General features: G+C 41.3%; 1 protein-coding gene across 1 annotated transcript in view; it reads left to right on the top strand.

Moving 5' to 3' along the window:
- The window catches only part of LOC109876910 (vacuolar protein sorting-associated protein 13C-like), a 225,678-nt gene that overhangs the window by 62,856 nt on the left and 141,223 nt on the right, over nt 1-21,599 (top strand). Inside the window, 10 exon segments of the mRNA XM_031812890.1 lie at nt 812-944; nt 5,106-5,181; nt 8,015-8,115; nt 9,956-10,109; nt 10,547-10,626; nt 10,920-10,979; nt 13,810-13,960; nt 18,665-18,781; nt 19,044-19,147; nt 20,147-20,314. Coding sequence (XP_031668750.1) covers nt 812-944; nt 5,106-5,181; nt 8,015-8,115; nt 9,956-10,109; nt 10,547-10,626; nt 10,920-10,979; nt 13,810-13,960; nt 18,665-18,781; nt 19,044-19,147; nt 20,147-20,314 — 1,144 coding nt within the window.

Genomic DNA, 21,599 nt, shown 5'->3' with positions numbered 1-21,599 from the left:
GGGGGGCTGAGCCAGGTAACACCAGACTGGGGGGGGGGGCTGAGCCAGGTAACACCAGACTGGGGGGGGGCTGAGCCAGGTAACACCAGACTGGGGGGGCTGAGCCAGGTAACACCAGACTGTTAACCAGACTGGGGGGGCTGAGCCAGGTAACACCAGACTGTTAACCAGACTGGTGGGGGCTGAGCCAGGTAACACCAGACTGGGGGGGGCTGAGCCAGGTAACACCAGACTGGGGGGGCTGAGCCAGGTAACACCAGACTGGGGGGGCTGAGCCAGGTAACACCAGACTGGGGGGGGCTGAGCCAGGTAACACCAGACTGGGGGGGCTGAGCCAGGTAACACCAGACTGGGGGGGCTGAGCCAGGTAACACCAGACCGGATTAGTAAACCTCTGGTTTCTACTGTGTTTCAGATTAGTAAACCTCTGGTATCTACTGTGTTTCAGATTAGTAAACCTCTGGTATCTACTGTGTTTCAGATTAGTAAACCTCTGGTATCTACTGTGTTCCAGATTAGTAAACCTCTGGTATCTACTGTGTTCCAGATTAGTAAACCTCTGGTATCTACTGTGTTCCAGATTAGTAAACCTCTGGTATCTACTGTGTTCCAGATTAGTAAACCTCTGGTATCTACTGTGTTCCAGATTAGTAAACCTCTGGTATCTACTGTGTTCCAGATTAGTAAACCTCTGGTATCTACTGTGTTCCAGATTAGTAAACCTCTGGTATCTACTGTGTTCCAGATTAGTAAACCTCTGGTATCTACTGTGTTCCAGATTAGTAAACCTCTGGTATCTACTGTGTTCCAGATTCAAGGTGTCTGGAGAACTGCCTCTCCTCCATGTGAAGATCTCAGACCAGAAGATCCAGGGAGTGTTGGACCTGGTCAACAGCATCCCCCTGCCCCAGAGTGATTCCACCCCTTCTACCCCCACCCAGAAGGTACAGTTGGTATGCCCCAGAGTAATTCCACCCCTTCCACCCCCACCCAGAAGGTACAGTTGGTATGCCCCCGAGTGATTCCACCCCTTCCACCCCCACCCAGAAGATAGTTGGTATGACCCAGAGTAAATCCACCACTTCCACCCCCACCCAGAAGGTACAGTTGGTATGACTCAGAGTAATTCCACCCCTTCCACCCCCACCCAGAAGGTAAGATTGGTATGCCCCAGAGTGAATCCACCACCACCCAGAAGTTACGGTTGGTATGCCCCAGAGGGATTCCACCCCCACCCAGAAGGTACAGTTGGTATGCCCCAGAGTGATTCCATACCCACCCAGACGGTACAGTTAGTATGCCCCAGAGTGATTCCACCCCTTCTACCCCTACCCAGAAGGTAAAGTTGGTATGCCCCAGAGTGATTCCATTCCCACCCAGACAGTACAGTTGGTATGCCCCAGGGTGATTCCATCCCCACCCAGACGGTACAGTTGTTATGCCCCAGGGTGATTCCATCCCCACCCAGAAGGTACAGTTGTTATGCCCCAGGGTGATTCCATCCCCACCCAGACGGTACAGTTGTTATGCCCCAGGGTGATTCCATCCCCACCCAGACGGTACAGTTGGTATGCCCCAGGGTGATTCCATCCCCACCCAGACGGTACAGTTGTTATGCCCCAGGGTGATTCCATCCCCACCCAGACGGTACAGTTGGTATGCCTCAGGGTGATTCCATCCCCACCCAGACGGTACAGTTGTTATGCCCCAGGGTGATTCCATCCCCACCCAGACGGTACAGTTGGTATGCCCCAGGGTGATTCCATCCCCACCCAGACGGTACAGTTGGTATGCCCCAGGGTGATTCCATCCCCACCCAGACGTTACAGTTGGTATGCCCCAGGGTGATTCCATCCCCACCCAGACGGTACAGTTGGTATGCCCCAGGGTGATTCCATCCCCACCCAGACGGTACAGTTGGTATGCCCCAGGGTGATTCCATCCCCACCCAGACGGTACAGTTGTTATGCCCCAGGGTGATTCCATCCCCACCCAGACGGTACAGTTGTTATGCCCCAGGGTGATTCCATCCCCACCCAGACGGTACAGTTGTTATGCCCCAGGGTGATTCCATCCCCACCCAGACGGTACAGTTGGTATGCCCCAGGGTGATTCCATCCCCACCCAGACGTTACAGTTGGTATGCCCCAGGGTGATTCCATCCCCACCCAGACGGTACAGTTGGTATGCCCCAGGGTGATTCCATCCCCACCCAGACGGTACAGTTGGTATGCCCCAGGGTGATTCCATCCCCACCCAGACGGTACAGTTGGTATGCCCCAGGGTGATTCCATCCCCACCCAGACGGTACAGTTGGTATGCCCCAGGGTGATTCCATCCCCACCCAGACGGTACAGTTGGTATGCCCCAGGGTGATTCCATCCCCACCCAGACGGTACAGTTGGTATGCCCCAGGGTGATTCCATCCCCACCCAGACGGTACAGTTGGTATGCCCCAGGGTGATTCCATCCCCACCCAGACGGTACAGTTGGTATGCCCCAGGGTGATTCCATCCCCACCCAGACGGTACAGTTGGTATGCCCCAGTTCACCAGTAGAGTAACCTCTTTTATTTTATTTCACCTTTATTTAATCAGGTAGGCTAGTTGAGAACACCTTTATTTAACCAGGTAGGCTAGTTGAGAACACCTTTATTTAACCAGGTAGGCTAGTTGAGAACACCTTTATTTAACCAGGTAGGCTAGTTGAGAACAAGTTCTCATTTACAACTGCGACCTGGCCAAGATAAAGCATAGCAGTGTGAGCAGACAACAAAGAGTTACACATGGAATAAACAATTAACAAGTCAATAACACAGTAGAAACCAAAAGGGGAGTCTATATACATTGTGTGCAAAAGGCATGAGGAGGTAGGCAAATAATTACAATTTTGCAGATTAACACTGGAGTGATAAATGATCAGATGGTCATGTACAGGTAGAGATATTGGTGTGCAGAAGAGCAGAAAAGTAAATAAATAAAAACAGTATGGGGATGAGGTAGGTGAAAATGGGTGGGCTATTTACCAATAGACTATGTACAGCTGCAGCGATCGGTTAGCTGCTCACATAGCAGATGTTTGAAGTTGGTGAGGGAGATAAAAGTCTCCAACTTCAGCGATTTTTGCAATTCGTTCCAGTCACAGGCAGCAGAGTACTGGAACGAAAGGCGGCCAAATTAGGTGTTTGCTTTAGGGATGATCAGTGAGATACACCTGCTGGAGCGCGTGCTACGGATGGGTGTTGCCCTCGTGACCAGTGAGCTGAGATAAGGCGGAGCTTTACCTAGCATGGACTTGTAGATGTCCTGGAGCCAGTGGGTCTGGCGACGAATATGTAGCGAGGGCCAGCCGACTAGAGCATAACAGGTCGCAGTGGTGGGTGGTATAAGGTGCTTTAGTGACAAAACGGATGGCACTGTGATAGACTGCATCCAGTTTGCTGAGTAGAGTGTTGGAAGCCATTTTGTAGATGACATCGCCGAAGTCGAGGATCGGTAGGATAGTCAGTTTTACTAGGGTAAGCTTGGCGGCGTGAGTGAAGGAGGCTTTGTTGCGGAATAGAAAGCCGACTCTTGATTTGATTTTCGATTGGAGATGTTTGATATGAGTCTGGAAGGAGAGTTTGCAGTCTAGCCAGACACCTAGGTACTTATAGATGTCCACATATTCTAGGTCGGAACCATCCAGGGTGGTGATGCTAGTCGGGCATGCGGGTGCAGGCAGCGATCGGTTGAAAAGCATGCATTTGGTTTTACTAGCGTTTAAGAGCAGTTAAGAGCACACCCATTATATTGGTACAGTTGGTATGCCCCAGTTCACCAGTAGAGTAACCTACACATCCATTATATTGGTACAGTTGGTATGCCCCAGTTCACCAGTAGAGTAACCTCTACACACACCCATTATATTGGTACAGTTGGTATGCCCCAGTTCACCAGTAGAGTAGCCTACACACCCATTATATTGGTACAGTAGAGTAACCTACACATCCATTATATTGGTACAGTTGGTATGCCCCAGTTCACCAGTAGAGTAACCTCTACACACACCCATTATATTGGTACAGTTGGTATGCCCCAGTTCACCAGTAGAGTACCCTACACACCCATTATATTGGTACAGTTGGTATGCCCCAGTTCACCAGTAGAGTAGCCTACACACCCATTATATTGGTACAGTAGAGTAACCTACACATCAAATCAAATCAAATCAAATGTATTTATATAGCCCTTCGTACATCAGCTGATATCTCAAAGTGCTGTACAGAAACCCAGCCTAAAACCCCAAACAGCAAGCAATGCAGGTGTAGAAACACGGTGGCTAGGAAAAACTCCCTAGAAAGGCCAATACCTAGGAAGAAACCTAGAGAGGAACCAGGCTATGTGGGGTGGCCAGTCCTCTTCTGGCTGTGCCGGGTGGAGATTATAACAGAACATGGCCAAGATGTTCAAATGTTCATAAATGACCAGCATGGTCAAATAATAATAAGGCAGAACAGTTGAAACTAGAGCAGCAGCACAGTCAGGTGGAAGTTGAAACTGGAGCAGCAGCATGGCCAGGTGGACTGGGGACAGCAAGGAGTCATCATGTCAGGTAGTCCTGGGGCATGGTCCTAGGGCTCAGGTCCTCCGAGAGAGAGAAAGAATGAGAGAAGGAGAGAATTAGAGAACGCACACTTAGATTCACACAGGACACCGAATAGGACAGGAGAAGTACTCCAGATATAACAAACTGACCCCAGCCCCCCGACACATAAACTACTGCAGCATAAATACTGGAGGCATCCAATCCATTATATTGGTACAGTTGGTATGCCCCAGTTCACCAGTAGAGTAACCTACACACCCATTATATTGGTACAGTTGGTATGACCCAGTTCACCAGTAGAGTAGCCTACACATCCATTATATTGGTACAGTAGAGTAGCCTACACACACACCCATTATATTGGTACAGTAGAGTAACCTACACATCCATTATATTGGTACAGTTGGTATGCCCCAGTTCACCAGTAGAGTAACCGACACACCCATTATATTGGTACAGTTCATCATGTCTAATAGATAATCACCTGTTTTCTTCCCCTCCCATCTTGTTTCCACTAGATGCTGTGTTTGTCTGAGGCCAGGCCCAACGTCCTGGGTTTACAGTCCACCGTCCTGCTGGATGCATTAGAGACAGGTGGGGGGTTGGTTCTTCACTAAACTGTTTCTGCAGGAACTGATCCAGGCTCTGCTGTTATCTGACCACTCTTAACGGTTATAATTGGGCGTCAGGTAATCTGATCCTAGATGGGATGCTCCTCCTGTCCCCTGGTCTTTGTCTAAAACGGATGCCACGACTCGGAGTTGTCTGTTGGGGATGGTGAGTCGATGTCGAGTGCAAGCCAGAATACAACAGCTCCCCCTCAGGGAACAGAAGACTGTATTTTAGAGTCCGCGGCTCAACCTCCTTCATCTGAACTAGATCAGACAAACAAGGGCATTTCCATGGCAACTATTACTGAAGAACAAAGACCAGGAGATAGATGGACCATCTGTTATTGAAGAACAAAGACCAGGAGATAGAAGGACCATCTGTTACTGAAGATCAAAGACCAGGAGAGATGGACCATCTGTTACTGAAGAACAAAGACCAGGAGATAGATGGACCATCTGTTACTGAAGAACAAAGACCAGGAGATAGAAGGACCATCTGTTAATGAAGAACAAAGACCAGGAGATAGATGGACCATATGTTACTGAAGATCAAAGACCAGGAGATAGATGGACCATCTGTTACTGAAGAACAAAGACCAGGAGATTGATGGACCATCTGTTACTGAAGAACAAAGACCAGGAGATAGATGGACCATCTGTTACTGAAGAACAAGACCAGGAGATAGATGGACCATCTGTTACTGAAGAACAAAGACCAGGAGATAGATGGACCATCTGTTACTGAAGGACAAAGACCAGGAGATGGATGGACCATCTGTTATTGAAGAACAAAGACCAGGAGATAGATGGACCATCTGTTACTGAAGAACTAAGACCAGGAGATAGGACCATCTGTTATTGAAGAACTAAGACCAGGAGATAGAAGGACCATCTGTTATTGAAGAACAAAGACCAGGAGATAGAAGGAAGAACAAAGACCAGGAGATAGAAGGACCATCTGTTACTGAAGAACAAAGACCAGGAGATAGAAGGACCATCTGTTACTGAAGATCAAAGACCAGGAGATAGATGGACCATCTGTTACTGAAGATCTACGACCAGGAGATAGAAGGACCATCTGTTATTGTATGGGATGAATCATGAATGAGTGGAAACATTTCTTTCACTATGGGATATGTTCTGTTTATTTTCAGACGTCTGTAGGTGATGTACACTGAGTGGACAAAACATTAGGAACACCTGCTCTTTTCATGACAAACTGTCCAGTCCAGGTGAAAGCTATGATCCCTTATTGATGTCACCTGTTAAATACACTTCAAATCAGTGTAGATGAAGGGGAGGAGTCAGGTTAAAGATGAAGGGGAGGAGTCAGGTTAAAGATGAAGGGGAGGAGTCAGGTTAAAGATGAAGGGGAGGAGTCAGGTTAAAGATGAAGGAGAGGAGTCGGGTTAAAGGTGAAGGGGAGGAGTCAGGTTAAAGGTGAAGGGGAGGAGTCAGGTTAAAGATGAAGGGGAGGAGTCAGGTTAAAGATGAAGGGGAGGAGTCAGGTTAAAGATGAAGGGGAGGAGTCGGGTTAAAGAAGGATTTTTTAAGCCTTGAGACCATTGAGACATGGATTGTGTGTGTGTTTTAAAAATAAAAATAAATATTTCACCTTTATTTAACCAGGTAGGCTAGTTGAGAACACCTTTATTTAACCAGGTAGGCTAGTTGAGAACACCTTTATTTAACCAGGTAGGCTAGTTGAGAACACCTTTATTTAACCAGGTAGGCTAGTTGAGAACACCTTTATTCAACCAGGTAGGCTAGTTGAGAACACCTTTATTTAACCAGGTAGGCTAGTTGAGAACACCTTTATTTAACCAGGTAGGCTAGTTGAGAACAAGTTCTCATTTACAACTGCGACCTGGCCAAGATAAAGCATAGCAGTGTGAGCAGACAACAAAGAGTTACACATGGAATAAACAATTAACAAGTCAATAACACAGTAGAAACCAAAGGAGGAGTCTATATACAATGTGTGCAAAAGGCATGAGGAGGTAGGCAAATAATTACAATTTTGCAGATTAACACTGGAGTGATGAATGATCAGATGGTCATGTACAGGTAGAGATATTGGTGTGCAGAAGAGCAGAAAAGTAAATAAATAAAAACAGTAAGATACTGATGATCAGTGAGATACACCTGCTGGAGCGCGTGCTACGGATGTGCCATTCAGAGGGTGAACGGACAAGACGAAATATTGAGGTGCCTTTTGAACAGTATGGTAGTATGTCAAGAACTGCAATGCTGCTGGGTTTTTCACACTGAACAGTTTCCCGTGTGTATCAAGAATGGTTCACCACCCAAAGGACATCCAGCCAACTTGACACAACTGTGGGAAGCATTGGAGTCAACATGGGCCAGTATCCCTGTAGATTGCTTTGACACCTTGCAGAGTCCACGCCCCGACGAATTGAGGCTGTTCTGAGGGAGAAAGGGGGGGGGGGGGGGTTGCAAATCAATATTAGGAAGGTGTTCCTAATGTTTTGTCCACTCAGTGTATGTGTGATCTTTTTACACTATGTAGTCTCTATGTAGTCTCTATGTAGTCTCTATGTAATCTATATGTAGTCTGTATGTAATCTATATGTAGTCTGTATGTAATCTATATGTAGTCTGTATGTAATCTATATGTAGTCTCTATGTAGTCTGTATGTAGTCTGTATGTAGTCTGTATGTAGTCTGTATGTAATCTATATGTAGTCTGTATATAATCTATATGTAGTCTATGTAGTCTCTATGTAGCCTATATGTTGTCTCTATGTAGTCTCTATGTAGTCTATATTACTCTATATATTTCTCTTCCTCCTCAGACTCAGATGGAGAGTCATATTATATGTCTGTGGATGAGGAGCACCAGCCCTCCGTCATAGAGGACCTGACTGACGTACACTTCAAGTTTGAAGTCAAAGCGGTACGGGGCGTTTTTGTTTGTTTAATCTCTCTAATGTTCAAATCAATACAGTGGGAGTCGAACGCACAACTCTGGTGTTGCTAAAGCGCTATGCTACACAGGACCACTGTCTAAAGCGCTATGCTACACAGGACCACTGTCTATAGCACTATGCTACACAGGACCACTGTCTAAAGCACTATGCTACACAGTACCACTGTCTAAAGCGCTATGCTACACAGGGCCACTGTCTAAAGCGCTATGCTACACAGGACCACTGTCTAAAGCACTATGCTCTACCAACCGAGCTACACAGGACCACTGTCTAAAGCACTGCTACACAGGACCACTGTCTATAGCACTATGCTACACAGGACCACTGTCTATAGCACTATGCTACACAGGACCACTGTCTATAGCACTATGCTACACAGGACCACTGTCTAAAGCGCTATGCTACACAGGACCACTGTCTATAGCGCTATGCTACACAGGGCCACTGTCTAAAGCACTATGCTACACAGGACCACTGTCTAAAGCGCTATGCTACACAGGACCACTGTCTATAGCGCTATGCTACACAGGACCACTGTCTAAAGCGCTATGCTACACAGGACCACTGTCTATAGCACTATGCTACACAGGACCACTGTCTATAGCACTATGCTACACAGGACCACTGTCTAAAGCACTATGCTACACAGTACCACTGTCTAAAGCGCTATGCTACACAGGACCACTGTCTAAAGCGCTATGCTACACAGGACCACTGTCTAAAGCGCTATGCTACACAGGACCACTGTCTAAAGCGCTATGCTACACAGGACCACTGTCTAAAGCGCTATGCTACACAGGACCACTGTCTAAAGCACTATGCTCTACCAACCGAGCTACACAGGACCACTGTCTAAAGCACTATGCTACACAGGACCACTGTCTAAAGCACTATGCTCTACCAACCGAGCTACACAGGACCACTGTCTAAAGCACTATGCTCTACCAACCGAGCTACACAGGACCACTGTCTATAGCACTATGCTCTACCAACCGAGCTACCCAGGACCACTGTCTAAAGCACTATGCTCTACCAACCGAGCTACACAGGACCACTGTCTATAGCGCTATGCTACACAGGACCACTGTCTATAGCACTATGCTACACAGGACCACTGTCTAAAGCGCTATGCTACACAGGACCACTGTCTATAGCACTATGCTACACAGGACCACTGTCTAAAGCGCTATGCTACACAGGACCACTGTCTAAAGCGCTATGCTACACAGGACCACTGTCTAAAGCACTATGCTCTACCAACCGAGCTACACAGGACCACTGTCTAAAGCACTATGCTACACAGGACCACTGTCTAAAGCGCTATGCTACACAGGACCACTGTCTAAAGCACTATGCTACACAGGACCACTGTCTAAAGAGCTATGCTACACAGGACCACTGTCTAAAGAGCTATGCTACACAGGACCACTGTCTAAAGCGCTATGCTACCACAGGACCACAGATTCACTGTCTAAAGCGCTATGCTACACAGGACCACTGTCTAAAGCGCTATGCTACCACAGATTCACTGTCTAAAGCGCTATGCTACCACAGGACCACAGATTCACTGTCTAAAGCGCTATGCTACCACAGATTCACTGTCTAAAGCGCTATGCTACCACAGGACCACTGTCTAAAGCGCTATGCTACCACAGGACCACAGGACCACTGTCTAAAGCGCTATGCTACACAGGACCACTGTCTAAAGCGCTATGCTACCACAGGACCACTGTCTAAAGCGCTATGCTAGGACTATGCTAAAGCGCTACCATGTTATTGAGGTGTGTTTTTGGTGACGTTCTCCAGGTGCTGTTGGAGTTGACGCGTCAGGCTGACCAGGAGAACACGCTGTTAGCCCTCAGTGTGTCTCAGCTGGGAGCAGAGGGCAAGATGAGAACCTATGACCTCACCATCACCTCCTACCTCCGTAAAGTAGGCCTGGACTACTGTGAGATACGAGGTACCAGTAACCCTAACTAACTAACCCTAACCCCTGACCTATGACCTCACCATCACCTCCTACCTCCGTAAAGTAGGCCTGGACTACTGTGAGATCAGAGGTACAGTAGCCCTAACCCCTGACCTATGACCTCACCATCACCTCCTACCTCCGTAAAGTAGGCCTGGTCTACTGTTAGATCAGAGGTACAGTAGCCCTAACCCCTGACCTATGACCTCACCATCACCTCCGTAAAGTAGGCCTGGACTACTGTGAGATCAGAGGTACTAGTAACCCTAACCCCTGACCTCACCCTCACCTCTGTAAAGTAGGCCTGGTCTACTGTGAGATCAGAGGTACAGTAGGACCACGGTAGAGACGTCCAACTGATTCTATCCCTCTATAACAGGGATGGGCATCTCCAGACATGATTAGTAATGACTGATGTTCATTTCCAGACTCCAATAACCAGCCTCTGCACCTGATCAGCTCCTCAGACAAGCACGGCTCAGACCTGCTCAAAGTGGAGTACACCAAAGTAAGTGGAGTTTTACTCACTGGGGTCCTTTTGTCCATTCACTCCTTCTGTTGGTCTCAAATCGATATCTTCTCTCTCTCTCTCTCTCTCACTCACTCACTCACTCACTCACTCACTCACTCTATTGCATTTTGCCCAAGTTCACAAGCACGATATCTTATTTTAGAAAGAAAAATCCCAATATTTGTATCGTTGGGTCTCTCTTTCTATGGAAATCTTATATGAGCTAAGCGGTCGTTTTCCAGAGCAGGAAGTGTTTGTGAGTATTAACGACATGCTGTCCCTTCCTACAGGCTGATATCAACGGGCCTAATTTCCAGACCACGTTTGACAACACTGAGCAAAACCTGAAGGTATGTGTTTTTGTTGTTGTTTTTCTCTGAGTAACCAAGGTTACCTCTGATTTCTTATTTAGAAGGTATTTTGTCCCCCCCCCCCTCCCCCCTAACACATCTCCGCGTCACCATGTGTTGTTTTGCTCCACAGTATTTGTATAGAGCCAGTTCTACTGTATGCTAACCACTTCCTCAACGACTCTTTATGGTGCTTTCTAAGAGCAGGGTCCTTTCCAGGAAGCTGCCCTCTCATTGGTTACCCAGCTATACCTCTACAGAGGATGGACTGAGAGTAGGGTTCTTTCCAGGAAGCTACCCTCTCGTTGGTTACCCAGCTACACATCTACAGAGGATGGAGTGAGAGCATTTAGAGTGAGAGAGCAGGGTCCTTAGTCTCAGTTCTAATCAGTCCTCCTAGAATTCAGTCCTTAGCCTATCAGTTCTAATCAGTCCTCCTAGAATTCAGTCCTTAGTCTCAGTTCTAATCAGTCCTCCTAGAATTCAGTCCTTAGTCTCAGTTCTAATCAGTCCTCCTAGAATTCAGTCCTTAGTCTCAGTTCTAATCAGTCCTCCTAGAATTCAGTCCTTAGTCTCAGTTCTAATCAGTCCTCCTAGAATTCAGTCCTTTGTCTCAGTTCTAATCAGTCCTCCTAGAATTCAGTCCTTAGTCGCAGATCTAATCAGTCCTCCTAGAATACAGTCCTTAGTCGCAGTTCTAATCAGTCCTCCTAGAATTCAGTCCTTAGTCTCAGTTCTAATCAGTCCTCCTAGAATTCAGTCCTTAGTCTCAGTTCTAATCAGTCCTCCTAGAATTCAGTCCTTAGTCTCAGTTCTAATCAGTCCTCCTAGAATTCAGTCCTTAGTCTCAGTTCTAATCAGTCCTCCTAGAATTCAGTCCTTTGTCTCAGTTCTAATCAGTCCTCCTAGAATTCAGTCCTTTGTCTCAGTTCTAATCAGTCCTCCTAGAATTCAGTCCTTAGTCGCAGTTCTAATCAGTCCTCCTAGAATACAGTCCTTTGTCTCAGTTCTAATCAGTCCTCCTAGAATTCAGTCCTTAGTCGCAGTTCTAATCAGTCCTCCTAGAATTCAGTCCTTAGTCGCAGTTCTATTCAGTCCTCCTAGAATTCAGTCCTCCTAGAATTCAGTCCTTAGTTGCAGTTCTAATCAGTCCTCCTAGGATTCAGTCCTTAGTCTCAGTTCTAATCAGTCCTCCTAGAATTCAGTCCTTAGTCGCAGTTCTATTCAGTCCTCCTAGAATTCAGTCCTCCTAGAATTCAGTCCTTAGTTGCAGTTCTAATCAGTCCTCCTAGAATTCAGTCCTTAGTCTCAGTTCTAATCAGTCCTCCTAGAATTCAGTCCTTAGTCTCAGTTCTAATCAGTCCTCCTAGAATTCAGTCCTTAGTCTCAGTTCTAATCAGTCCTCCTAGAATTCAGTCCTTAGTCTCAGTTCTAATCAGTCCTCCTATAATTCAGTCCTTAGTCTCAGTTCTAATCAGTCCTCCTAGAATTCAGTCCTTAGTCTCAGTTCTAATCAGTCCTCCTAGAATTCAGTCCTTAGTCTCAGTTCTAATCAGTCCTCCTAGAATTCAGTCCTTAGTCGCAGTTCTATTCAGTCCTCCTAGAATTCAGTCCTCCCAGAATTCAGTCCTTAGTCGCAGTTCTAATCAGTCCTCCTAGAATTCCGTCCATAGTCTCAGTTCTAATCAGTCCTCCTAGGATTCAGTCCATAGTCTCAGTTCTAATCAGTCCTCCTAGAATTCAGTCCTTAGTCTCAGTTCTAATCAGTCCTCCTAGAATTCAGTCCTTAGTCGCAGTTCTAATCAGTCCTCCTAGAATTCAGTCCTTAGTCACAGTTCTATTCAGTCCTCCTAAAATTCAGTCCTCCTAGAATTCAGTCCTTATTTTCAGTTCTAATCAGTCCTCAGTCCTTAGTCTCAGTTCTAATCAGTCCTCCTAGAATTCAGTCCTTAGTCTCAGTTCTAATCAGTCCTCCTAGAATTCAGTCCTTAGTAGCAGTTCTAATTCAGTCCTCCTAGAATTCAGTCCTTAGTAGCAGTTCTAATTCAGTCCTCCTAGAATTCATCATTTATCTGTATTGATGTAGTTCTAGTGGGATCCTAGTAGTAGGTATCTGTGTTGATGTAGTTCTAGTGGGATCCTAGTAGTAGGTATCTGTATTGATGTAGTTCTAGTTGGATCCTAGTAGTAGGTATCTGTATTGATGTAGTTCTAGTGGGATCCTAGTAGTAGGTATCTGTATTGATGTAGTTCTAGTAGGATCCTAGTAGTAGGTACCTGTATTGATGTGACTCAGTAGTTCTAGTAGGATCCTAGTAGTAGGTATCTGTATTGATGTTGTTCTAGTGGGATCCTAGTAGTAGGTGTCGGTATTCATCATGTGACTCGGTAGTTCTAGTAGGATCCTAGTAGTAGGTATCTGTATTGATGTAGTTCTAGTGGAATCCTAGTAGTAGGTATCTGTATTGATGTAGTTCTAGTAGGAGGCATCTGTATTGATGTAGTTCTAGTAGGATCCTAGTAGTATGTATCTGTATTGATGTGACTCAGTAGTTCTAGTAGGTATCTGTATTGATGTAGTTCTAGTAGTAGGTATCTGTATTGATGTGACTCAGTAGTTCTAGTAGTAGGTATCTGTATTGATGTGACTCAGTAGTTCTAGTAGTAGGTATCTGTATTGATGTGACTCAGTAGTTCTAGTAGGTATCTGTATTGATGTAGTTCTGGTAGGATCCTAGTAGAAGGTGTCTGTATTGAGTAGGTCTAGTTGTATTGATTATGTATTAATATGTATTTGTACAGTATTTAACATGAATGGTTGTATCTCCAGGTGGAGTTGTCATCTCTAGACTTTCTCCTCCACACCAAAGCGCTCCTCTCCACCATCAACTATCTGAACACAGCCGTACCCCAGGAGCTGACAGCCTCCAAGGACAGAGAGGCCAAGAAACAGGTGGAGAAGGCTGGACAGGGGAAGACAGGTATACATTATGCTATACTATAATATACTATACTTTGATATACTACAATAAACTGTACTATAATTTACTATACTGTACTATAACATACTATACTATGATATACTATGCTGTACTTTAATATACTATACCATACTATAATATACCATACTATAATACACTATACCATACTATAATATACCATACTATAATACACTATACCATACTATAATATACTGTTCTATACTATAATATACTATACCATACTATAATGTACTGTAATATGCTATACCATATTATAATACAATATTCTGTTCTATACCATACTATAATATACTGTTCTATACCATACTATAATATACCACACTATAATATACTTTTTCTATACCATACTATAATATTTTGTACTATACCATCCTATTTACCATACTATAATATACTGTCCTATACCATACTATAATATACCATACTATAATACACTGTTCTATACCATACTATAATATACTGTTCTGTACCATACTATAATATACTGTTCTATACCATACTATAATATACCATACTATAATATACTGTTCTATACCATACTATAATATACCATACTATAATATACTGTTCTATACCATACTATAATATACCATACTATAATACACTGTTCTATACCATACTATAATATACTGTTCTGTACCATACTATAATATACTGTTCTATACCATACTATAATATACCATACTATAATATACTGTTCTATACCATACTATAATATACCATACTATAATATACTGTTCTATACCATACTATAATATACTGTTCTATACCATACTTTAATATACTGTCCTATACCATACTATAATATACCATACTATAATATACCATACTATAACATACCATACTATAATATACCATACTATAATATACCATACTATAACATACCATACTATAATATACCATACTATAATATACCATACTATAATATACCATACTATAATATACCATACTATAATATACCATACTATAATATACCATACTATAATATACCATACTATAATATACCATACTATAATATACCATACTATAATATACCATACTATAATATACTGTTCTATACCATACTATAATATACTGTTCTATACCATACTATAATATACTGTTCTGTACCATACTATAATATACTGTTCTATACCATACTATAATATACCATACTATAATATACTGTTCTGTACCATACTATAATATACTGTTCTATACCATACTATAATATACCATACTATAATATACTGTTCTATACCATACTATAATATACTGTTCTATACCATACTTTAATATACTGTCCTATACCATACTATAATATACCATACTATAATATACCATACTATAACATACCATACTATAATATACCATACTATAATATACCATACTATAACATACCATACTATAATATACTGTTCTATACCATACTATAATATACCTTTAATATAATATACTGTGCTATACCATACTATAATATACTGTGCTATACCATACTATAATATACCATACTACACTGTAATATTCTGTACTATACCATACTATAACATACCATTCTATAATATACCATACTATAATATACTGTTCTATACCATACTATAATATACCATACTATAATATACCATACTATAATATACTGTTCTATATGTACTGTACTACACCATACCGTACTGTACCATATCGTACTACACTGTACCATACTATATTATATATAATAATATAATAATACACTGTTCTATACTATACTATAATAAACCATACTATAATATACTGCTCTATACCATAGTATAATATACTGTTCTATACCATACTATAATATACTGTTCTATACCATACTATAACATACCATACTATAATAAACCATACTGTACTATACCATACTAGAATATAGTATTCTATACCATACTATAATATACTATACCATACTATAGTAAAATATACCTTTAATATAATATACTGTTCTATACCATACTTTAATATACCATACTATAATATACTGTACTATACCATACTATAATATACCATACTGTACTATACCATAATATAATGTACTATGCCATACTATAACATACCATACTATAATTTACCATACTATAATATACCATACTATAATATACCATACTATAATATACTGTTCTATACCATTCTATAATATACTATAATATACCATACTATAATATACTGTTCTATACCATACTATAATATACCATACTATAATATACTATAATATACCATACTATAATATACTGTTCTATAATATACTATAATATACCATACTATAATATACTATAATATACCATACTATAATATACTTTAATATACCATACTATAATATACTTTAATATACCATACTATAATATACTTTAATATACCATACTATAATATACTATAATATACCATACTATAATATACTTTAATATACCATACTATAATATACTATAATATACCATACTATAATATACTGTTCTGTACCATACTATAATATACTATAATATACCATACTATAATATACTATAATATACCATACTATAATATACCATACTATAATATACTGTTCTATACCATACTATAATATACTGTTCTGTACCATACTATAATATACTATAATATACCATACTATAATATACTATAATATACCATACTATAATATACCATACTATAATATACTGTTCTATACCATACTATAATATACTATAATATACCATACTATAATTTACTTTAATATACCATACTATAATATACCATACTATAATATACTTTAATATACCATACTATAATATACTGTTCTGTACCATACTATAATATACTGTTCTATACCATACTATAATATACCATACTATAATATACTGTTCTGTACCATACTATAATATACTGTTCTATACCATACTATAATATACCATACTATAATATACTGTTCTATACCATACTATAATATACTGTTCTATACCATACTTTAATATACTGTCCTATACCATACTATAATATACCATACTATAATATACCATACTATAACATACCATACTATAATATACCATACTATAATATACCATACTATAACATACCATACTATAATATACTGTTCTATACCATACTATAATATACCTTTAATATAATATACTGTGCTATACCATACTATAATATACTGTGCTATACCATACTATAATATACCATACTACACTGTAATATTCTGTACTATACCATACTATAACATACCATTCTATAATATACCATACTATAATATACTGTTCTATACCATACTATAATATACCATACTATAATATACCATACTATAATATACTGTTCTATATGTACTGTACTACACCATACCGTACTGTACCATATCGTACTACACTGTACCATACTATATTATATATAATAATATAATAATACACTGTTCTATACTATACTATAATAAACCATACTATAATATACTGCTCTATACCATAGTATAATATACTGTTCTATACCATACTATAATATACTGTTCTATACCATACTATAACATACCATACTATAATAAACCATACTGTACTATACCATACTAGAATATAGTATTCTATACCATACTATAATATACTATACCATACTATAGTAAAATATACCTTTAATATAATATACTGTTCTATACCATACTTTAATATACCATACTATAATATACTGTACTATACCATACTATAATATACCATACTGTACTATACCATAATATAATGTACTATGCCATACTATAACATACCATACTATAATTTACCATACTATAATATACCATACTATAATATACCATACTATAATATACTGTTCTATACCATTCTATAATATACTATAATATACCATACTATAATATACTGTTCTATACCATACTATAATATACCATACTATAATATACTATAATATACCATACTATAATATACTGTTCTATAATATACTATAATATACCATACTATAATATACTATAATATACCATACTATAATATACTTTAATATACCATACTATAATATACTTTAATATACCATACTATAATATACTTTAATATACCATACTATAATATACTATAATATACCATACTATAATATACTTTAATATACCATACTATAATATACTATAATATACCATACTATAATATACTGTTCTGTACCATACTATAATATACTATAATATACCATACTATAATATACTATAATATACCATACTATAATATACCATACTATAATATACTGTTCTATACCATACTATAATATACTGTTCTGTACCATACTATAATATACTATAATATACCATACTATAATATACTATAATATACCATACTATAATATACCATACTATAATATACTGTTCTATACCATACTATAATATACTATAATATACCATACTATAATTTACTTTAATATACCATACTATAATATACCATACTATAATATACTTTAATATACCATACTATAATATACTGTTCTGTACCATACTATAATATACTGTTCTGTACCATTCTGTACTATATTCAGTGTATGTTGGGCACCACATGGCCATTAAAGACTAGTATTATCTCTGTTCTGTACCATTCTGTACTATATTCAGTGTATGTTGGGCACCACATGGCCATTAAAGACTAGTATTATCTCTGTTCTGTACTATATTCAGTGTATGTTGGGCACCACATGGCCATTAAACACTAGTATTATTAATGTCGTTTCGTTGTTCTCCTCCTTCAGTGTCGAAAGGAGCAAAAAACAGCAATGTGTTCGACTTCAAACTGTCTGCTAAGCTGGGTTCATTCCGTGTGGAGGTGTGTGATGACCGGCGGAACATCGCTGACATCACAATACAAGGTAAGATGTGACCAATCATCTGAAAGGGGGGGGGGGGGGCGGGGGAGGAGTTATGCTGCTTATAAACTTACTTATCCAGTTTTGGAAAATGTCCTTCCAAGGTTTATTTCAGTTATCCCTGCATGTGATTTACATACTGTGTGCGAACTGTGTGCTAACTGTGTGCTAACTGTGTGCTAACTGTGTGCTAACTGTGTGCTAACTGTGTGCTAACTGTGTGCTAACTGTGTGCTAACTGTATACTTGACTGATCTGTCGTCAGGTATTGATGGGTCGGTGCTGGTCCAGGCCAAAGAGACAATGGTGTTCGCCAGGCTCAGGGACATAGTGGTGCTGGATGTGGACCCCAAAACCATCCACAAAAAGGTGATTTTTGATTTTAAAATGATTATTGCGTTGGTCCTGTCTCAGTTAACTCTACTTTTTTTTTAGGTACAATTTTTTTTTTTTTACCTTTTATTTAACATGGCAAGTCAGTTAAGAACAAATTCTTATTTTCAATGACGGCCTAGGAACAGTGGGTTAACTGGTCTAGGAACAGTGGGTTAACTGGTCTAGGAACAGTGCGTTAACTGGTCTAGGAACAGTGGGTTAACTGCCTGTTCAGGGGCAGAACAACAGATTTTGTACCTTGTCAGTTTGGGGATTTGAACTTGCAACCTTCCGGTTACTAGTCCAACGCTCTAACCACTAGGCTACCCTGCCGCCACTCCACTCTAACCACTAGGCTACCCTGCCGCCTCTACACTCTAACCACTAGGCTACCCTGCCGCCCCTCCACTCTAACAACTAGGCTACCTGCCGCCCCTACACTCTAACCACTAGACTACGCTACCCCCCCTCCACCCCTCCACTCTAACCACTAGTCTACGCTACCCCCCCTCCACCCCTCCACTCTAACCACTAGTCTACCTACCGCCCCTCCACTCTAACCACTAGTCTACCCTGCCGCCCCTCCACTCTAACCACTAGTCTACCCTGCCACCCCTCCACTCTAACCACTAGTCTACCCTGCCACCCCTCCACTCTAACCACTAGTCTACCCTGCCGCCCCTCCACTCTAACCACTAGTCTACCCTGCCACCCCTCCACTCTAACCACTAGTCTACCCTACCGCCCCTCCACTCTAACCACTAGGCTACCCTACCGCCCCTCCACTCTAACCACTAGGCTACCCTGCCACCCCTCCACTCTAACCACTAGTCTACCCTGCCGCCTAGTACAGACCATTGGCCAACACCATGTTCTGTTATTACACACATCGTTAGTGAGCTGAAGGGGTAGTTTGTAGTAATGTGGTCTGTTTTAATTTACAAGGGAGACTGTATCATCGTTATACTGTAATGTCCTGGTGTGATCCTGTAGGCCGTCTCCATCGTGGGCGAGGAGGTGTTCAGCTTTCAGATGTCCCTGTATCCCAACGCTACGGAGGGAGAGGGTTACTCAGACACCTCCAAGGTGGACGGGAAGGTTACCATGAGGCTGGGCTGCATCCAGATCGTCTATCTGCACAAGTTCCTCATGTCTCTACTGGTGAGGAGAACCTCAGGGATGGGTATCGAGAGCTGGGCTCAATTCCATTATCAATTCCAGATCAATTCAGGAAGTACACAGAAATTCCAATTTCCTTCAATGCTTATCAATCGGATCAAATAAAATTTAAAAAATGTAATTCAAGTGTTTACTTTCTGAATTGACTGGAATCGAAATGGAATTGGTCCCAACTGGAGACGTTGAGACATCAACTTCCCCACTGAGTGGAACATGGTTTAATAGTACCTATGCCATTCATTTAGGAAATGTAGATGCTACCGTGTATCAGGGTTATGTGTCTCGCTATGTGCCAGTTCCCTACAGGCGGATTAAGCCTATTTCCTCCACTAAAACATACTTTTAATGGAGATTCTCTAAAGGTCATGGTCTTAAATAGGGTTCATCTTGGTCCAGGAAACCAGCTCTTTATGTTGCAGGGGAACGTTATTAGGATGTTTTGGTCGATTGGAGTCCTTTCATGTTACCAGGGAGACTTAAAACATTATTTTAATTTCCTTTTTTACTGTTTATATTTATCCTGTTATGTATTTGTTTATCTTTTGTATCTGAACTCTTTCTTTTTCAATTTCTCCAGGCCTCTTATAGCTATCAGTGTCCTCAGTATCTGTGGTGTTCTCTCCAGGCCTCTTATAGCTATCAGTGTCCTCAGTATCTGTGGTGTTCTCTCCAGGCCTCTTATAGCTATCAGTGTCCTCAGTATCTGTGGTGTTCTCTCCAGGCCTCTTATAGCTATCAGTGTCCTCAGTATCTGTGGTGTTCTCTCCAGGCCTCTTATAGCTATCAGTGTCCTCAGTATCTGTGGTGTTCTCTCCAGGCCTCTTATAGCTATCAGTGTCCTCAGTATCTGTAAATCTGTGGTGTTCTCTCCAGGCCTCTTATAGCTATCAGTGTCCTCAGTATCTGTGGTGTTCTCTCCAGGCCTCTTATAGCTATCAGTGTCCTCAGTATCCTCAGTATCTGTGGTGTTCTCTCCAGGCCTCTTATAGCTATCAGTGTCCTCAGTATCTGTGGTGTTCTCTCCAGGCCTCTTATAGCTATCAGTGTCCTCAGTATCCTCAGTATCTGTGGTGTTCTCTCTAGGCCTCGTATAGCTATCAGTGTCCTCAGTATCTGTGGTGTTCTCACTAGGCCTCTTATAGCTATCAGTATCCTCAGTATCTGTGGTGTTCTCTCTAGGCCTCTTATAGCTATCAGTATCCTCAGTATCTGTAAATCTGTGGTGTTTTCTCCAGGCCTCGTATAGCTATCAGTGTCCTCAGTATCT

Source organism: Oncorhynchus kisutch, unplaced genomic scaffold (genome assembly GCF_002021735.2).
Source record: "Oncorhynchus kisutch isolate 150728-3 unplaced genomic scaffold, Okis_V2 Okis03b-Okis08b_hom, whole genome shotgun sequence".
Taxonomy (NCBI): domain Eukaryota; kingdom Metazoa; phylum Chordata; class Actinopteri; order Salmoniformes; family Salmonidae; genus Oncorhynchus; species Oncorhynchus kisutch.
The sequence above is the reverse complement of the archived record's forward strand: the minus strand, read 5'-3'. Positions and strand labels throughout refer to the sequence as shown.